Here is a 5,089-nt window from a genome sequence, read left to right as displayed (position 1 = left end):
GTGGTGCGATCTTGGCTCACTGCAAGCTCTGCCTCCCAGGTTCACGCCATTCTGCCTCAGCCTCCCGAGTAGCTGGGACTACAGGTGCCCGCCACCATGCCCACCTAACTTTTTGTATTTTGTAGTAGAGACGGGGTTTCACCGTGTTTGCCAGGATGGTCTCTATCTCCTGACCTCGTGATCTGCCCGCCTCAGCCTCCCAAAGTGCTGAGATTACAGGCGCGAGCCACTGCGCCCGGCCGCCCTGGTGGTTTTTTTTTGGTTGTGTGTTTTTTTTTTTTTTTTGGTTGGTTGCTTGGTGTTTTTTTGTTTTTTTTGTTTTTTTTTAAGAGACGGGATCTCTGTTGCCCAGGCTGGAGTGCAGGGGCACTATCATGGCTCACTGCAGCCTCGACCTCCTGGGCTCAAGTGATCCTTCCACCTCAGCCTCCTAAGTAGCTGGGACCACAAGCCTGTGTCACCAGACCCCAGCTAATAATTTTGTTTTTGCTTTTGTAGAGACAGGGTTTTGCCACGTTGTCCATTGTCCAGGCTGATTCTCCCGCCTCAGTGATCCTCCCGCCTCAGCCTCCCAAAGTGCTGGGATTATAGGCATGAGCCACCATGCCTGGCCTTGTTTTGTTTTTAATTAATAGACTGCGTTTTTTGAGCAACTTTAGGTTTCTAGGAAAATTGAGCAGAAAGTTTAGCAAGTTCCCGTGTGCCCCCATGGCCTCAGTTTCCCATGCCCTTAGTTCCCCCTGCCCTCAGTTTCCCCTGCCACTCCTGTCTTGCCTTGGCGTGTCTGTCCCTACTGGAGCCAGGCTGATCTGTCACAGTGCATCTCACTGTTGCCTCCAGCCGTGGTCACAGCGTCATCGTGTCTGTGTTTCCGGCTGGAGGTCCTGCGGAGGCCCTCACCCATGGCTGCTTTTGCCTTCCCTCTAGAGTTTAAAGAAACCCATTATCCCCAAAGAGTTTGGGGGCAAAGTCCCCACCGTCATCCGCCAGCGTTATCTCAACCTGTTCATCGAGGAGTGTCTCAAGTTCTGTACCTCCAACCAGGAGGCCATAGAGAAGGTGAGGTCCTGGAGTTCCTGTCGGGCCAGCCGGGTGGGGACTAGGGGTCCAGGGTGGTGCCCAGACATCCCCCGGCTTTCAGCCGCAGCTGCGACCTGGAGCTGCCTGGGAGAGATGCACGTCCCCGACCCCATGGCGACCCCACAACTGGGGTTCCCCAGGACCAGGCAGGCATGGCCTCAGCTGGGCACCACGTGTCCCCCAGGCACTGAACGAGGAGAAGGTGGCCTATGACCGCAGCCCCAGCAAGAACATCTACCTGAATGTGGCCGTGAACACCCTCAAGAAGCTCAGGGGCCTGGCCCCCAGCGCCGTGCCCGGCCTCAGCAGTGAGTCCTGGCAGGTGGGGCGGGGGGCTCAGGATTGCCCTTGGGGTGGCAGCTGGGCTAAGCTGGGACCTTCACAGCCCTGAGCTCAGCCACAGTCTCAGACAAAAGGAAAGCGTGGCTGCCTGCTCCCTGGTTCCCAGGCTTCTGTCTAGGACTGGCCTGGCCCTGTTGTCCTCGCCGTCAGCCACCTTCCTCTGCCGAGTCCGGTCTCCGGGCCGAGGGGCCGCCCGCTAATGGAGCCGCGGCAGCCTCTTCAAAGCAGGAGGTCCAGCGCTGGGCAAGCTCCGTGCATTAAGCTCTAGGGAGAAAGAAAGCAGAGACCTGGGCGTTTCATTGCAGCCTCTCCAGGCTGCATTAAGCCATCACTGGCCCCCGCCTCCGTCCCCGCCTCCATTAGCACTTGGAGAGGCCCCGGGTTGGCGTCGCAGGCTGGGTGGCCCGAGAAGGCTCAAAGCCCTCAAAAGCCATTAGATCCCCGGTGCTGTTTTCCCGGCCCTTCCCCCTTCGCTTGAGGGGAGAGGGCGAAGGCTTCGGGTGTGGGGTCTCCGTGCAGCTCCCGGGCCTGCAGAGCTGGGGGCTGCCCTGCATCCCTGGCCCACCACGTGTCTGCCTCTCCTGTTCAGGTCAGGATGGAACCCGGGGTCAGTGGGGCACTGTCCCAGAAAGGGGGAGTTGAGGCAGAGGTCTGAGGAGGGCAGGCTGGGTGGGAGAGCAGGTGAGGCGGGGGTCTGAGCCAGCTGGTTCACAGCCTCCTCCCTCCCCTCCCCTCCTTACAGAAACCGGTGGCCGCAGGGTTGTGTCCCATGAGGTGGTGTTGGGGGGCAGGTTGGCCACCAAGACCAGCTTCTCGCTCAGCCGCCCAAGCAGCCCCCGGGTGGAGGACCTGAAAGGTGAGGCCTTGCCCCGCCTCTGCTGTGCCACATGCTGCCTCGCGGCCCCGCCCCAGCCGCCTTTCCCGGTGGGGTCCACCGCCCCGTGGGCCATCCCAGGCCGGGGCTGACCACCGTGCCTGTCCGCAGGGGCCGCCCTGTACAGCCGCCTCAAGGAGTACCTGCTCACCCAGGACCAGCTCAAGGAGAACGGCTACCCCTTCCCGCACCCAGAGCGGCCCGGCGGTGCAGTCATCTTCACAGCTGAGGAGAAGAGGCCCAAGGACTGTGAGTTGCTGGCCTTCAGCGGCCTAGGTGGGCAGGTGCGGGACGTGGGCAAGGCCAGGCACGTAGGCCCCAGCGTGAGCCTCAGCTTCCGCCCGGGTCCCCCCCCACAGCTTCCTGCAGGACCTGCTGCCGCTGTGGCACCGAGTACCTTGTGTCCTCCTCGGGCCGCTGTGTCCGGGACGAGGAGTGTTACTACCACTGGGGACGGCTGCGCCGGAACCGGGGTAAGGCCTTACCCGGGCCCTCCCCCGTCCCACCCATGGTCCCTGGAACCGGGGCCCTCCCTTGAGGCCCCCGGAACTGGTGTAAGGCCTTACCCAAGCCCTCCATCCCCCCCACGGTCCCTGGACTCCACTGTCCCGGGCAGAGACAGGGCTAGCCCTTGGCCTCATTTTCTCTCCACCCGTTCTTTATGCATAAGTAAGACAAGAGCTTTCCCATGACAGTGTTCAAATGCCACCACCTGAAAGGCCCTGTGTCCCTGTCTTCCTGTGCCCTTGGTCCATGGAAATGTGGAGGCTGCTGGCCACACGAGTGGAGGGCTAGTCCCACCCTTGGCCTGCTGGTTCCATTCAATCCCCCAGGCAGCCACACAGCCATGCTCGGGGCACATGGCCAGCCTTGCACAGCCCTGCTGCGGCCCCTAAAGCCATCGCCTCGGTGGTACCTGGAGGGTCCTGCCCAAGGCGGCGCTGACCGAGAGGCCTCTGCAGAGCGCGCTGGTTTCCCTGGATCCAGGCCTGGGCGTCCTGGCGGCCAGACTATTGCTGGGGCCTGGTCTGCTTCCAGCTCCGCCAGGAGGCTGAGGTCTCCTGTCCTCAGTCTTTACTCTCTAGTGGGGCTCAGCAGATGCGTGTGGTCAGTGCCGGGGCTGTGGAGTGGGCCTGGCCGGGCCCTGACCGTGTGTCTGTGTCCCCTGCAGTGGCCGGAGGCTGGGAGACCCAGTACATGTGCTGCTCGGCTGCCGCCGGCTCTGTAGGCTGCCAGGTCGCAAAGGTGAGCCCTGGCATTCCGATCCCCTCTGCCTGTTCTCAACAGACTTCTGCTTCCCCGTCGCTGGTCTTGGGTCTCAGGACACAGCACAGTCTTGGGCTCAGGGTCTCGGCCCCTGGGCAGCCTTTCCTGTGTTACCCAGAGAGCGTAGTGCCCGTAGGCCCCAGACCCTGTCCCTGGCCACTTCCCATCCTGGGAAGCCGTCCTCCCTGTGTCTTCTTGGCAAGCCCCCTTCCCCACCTGCTCACCAGGGTCCCAGCCAGTGAACCGGTGTGATGGATGGATAGGACGGTCCCGAAGGGCTCAGAGATGTGCTGCTGCCACCCCCGCCCCCACTGCACCCCGAAGCCGCCCTCACCTGCCTTCTCCACCCCCAGCAACACGTGCAGGATGGCCGGAAGGAGCGCCTTGAGGGCTTCGTGAAGACCTTTGAGAAAGAGCTCTCAGGAGACACCCACCCAGGGATCTACGCCCTGGACTGCGAGATGGTGAGGCCATTCTCTGCCCAGCCTCAGGTTTAGGATAGGGGAGGACCTGTCCTGGCGCGGCTGCCCCTTCTGGGCCCCATCTGGGCCCGGCTCACCGGCCAGTGCTCAGAGGGCTTCTCTCGCAGCACTGGTGCCTGCGGCTCCTGCCCTGGACCAACACCCCATACTTCCCAGCACAGCCAAGCCCTCTGGGCACCGGGCCCCGGCTCTGCCTATGAATGGGAGGCAGGAGGGCTTTGGGAAAGGGGGTTGCTGAGGTCACACCCCACTCTGCCTCTCCTAGAAGCCCCACAGAGTCTCTGGTTGCTGCCTCTGCCTCACAGGGCTCTGGAGACCTGAAGGTGGGCAGGGGGCGGGAGGGAGGGAGGCCGGTCCCCGGGGCACGTCTGAGGCGCGTCCCTCGCCCGCAGTCCTACACCACGTACGGCCTGGAGCTGACGCGCGTCACAGTGGTCGACACGGACGTGCACGTGGTTTATGACACCTTCGTGAAGCCTGACAACGAGATCGTGGACTACAACACCAGGTGTGGCCAGTGCCCTCCGGGAGCCGGGACCCCTCCCCGCCGTTCCTCCCCAGGGACCCACCCTCCCCGCCCCGCCAGCCAGTGCTTCCGGGCTGAGCCCTGGCGCCCCTCCTGCCTGCTCCCCCAGGTTTTCGGGGGTGACGGAGGCTGACCTTGCTGACACAAGCGTCACACTGCGTGACGTCCAGGCCGTTCTGCTGAGCATGTTCAGCGCCGACACCATCCTCATCGGACACAGCCTGGAGAGTGACCTCCTGGCCCTGAAGGTGCCCTGCCAGCCCGGGTCCCTCGCGGTTCTCCAGCAGAACCTGCGCAGGCCCCACGTGCACTAACCTCTGCCGCTGCCCGCAGGTCATCCACAGCACCGTGGTGGACACGGCGGTGCTCTTCCCGCACTACCTGGGTCTCCCCTACAAGCGCTCCCTAAGGAATCTCGCGGCCGACTACCTAGGACAGATCATCCAGGACAATGGTGAGTGCCAGCGCCTGCCCTGGGGCCATCCCTACGCAGGAGCAGGGTGCTCACCGCATCTGCCC

General features: G+C 63.2%; 1 protein-coding gene across 1 annotated transcript in view; it reads left to right on the top strand.

Annotated features, from left to right (window-relative positions):
• REXO1 (REX1, RNA exonuclease 1 homolog (S. cerevisiae)) overlaps positions 1-5,089 on the top strand; it is a 50,665-nt gene that overhangs the window by 43,378 nt on the left and 2,198 nt on the right. The window contains exons 6-15 of the mRNA XM_011964112.1: positions 928-1,059; positions 1,265-1,388; positions 2,165-2,278; positions 2,408-2,545; positions 2,656-2,769; positions 3,468-3,541; positions 3,916-4,026; positions 4,437-4,552; positions 4,680-4,818; positions 4,904-5,085. Of these exons, the coding sequence (XP_011819502.1) occupies positions 928-1,059; positions 1,265-1,388; positions 2,165-2,278; positions 2,408-2,545; positions 2,656-2,769; positions 3,468-3,541; positions 3,916-4,026; positions 4,437-4,552; positions 4,680-4,818; positions 4,904-5,085 (1,244 nt within the window). The remainder of the gene's footprint in view (positions 1-927; positions 1,060-1,264; positions 1,389-2,164; positions 2,279-2,407; positions 2,546-2,655; positions 2,770-3,467; positions 3,542-3,915; positions 4,027-4,436; positions 4,553-4,679; positions 4,819-4,903; positions 5,086-5,089) is intronic.

This window comes from Colobus angolensis, unplaced genomic scaffold (assembly GCF_000951035.1).
Source record: "Colobus angolensis palliatus isolate OR3802 unplaced genomic scaffold, Cang.pa_1.0 Scaffold64, whole genome shotgun sequence".
Lineage (NCBI taxonomy): Eukaryota > Metazoa > Chordata > Mammalia > Primates > Cercopithecidae > Colobus > Colobus angolensis.
This window is presented reverse-complemented; position numbering and strand designations above follow the sequence as displayed.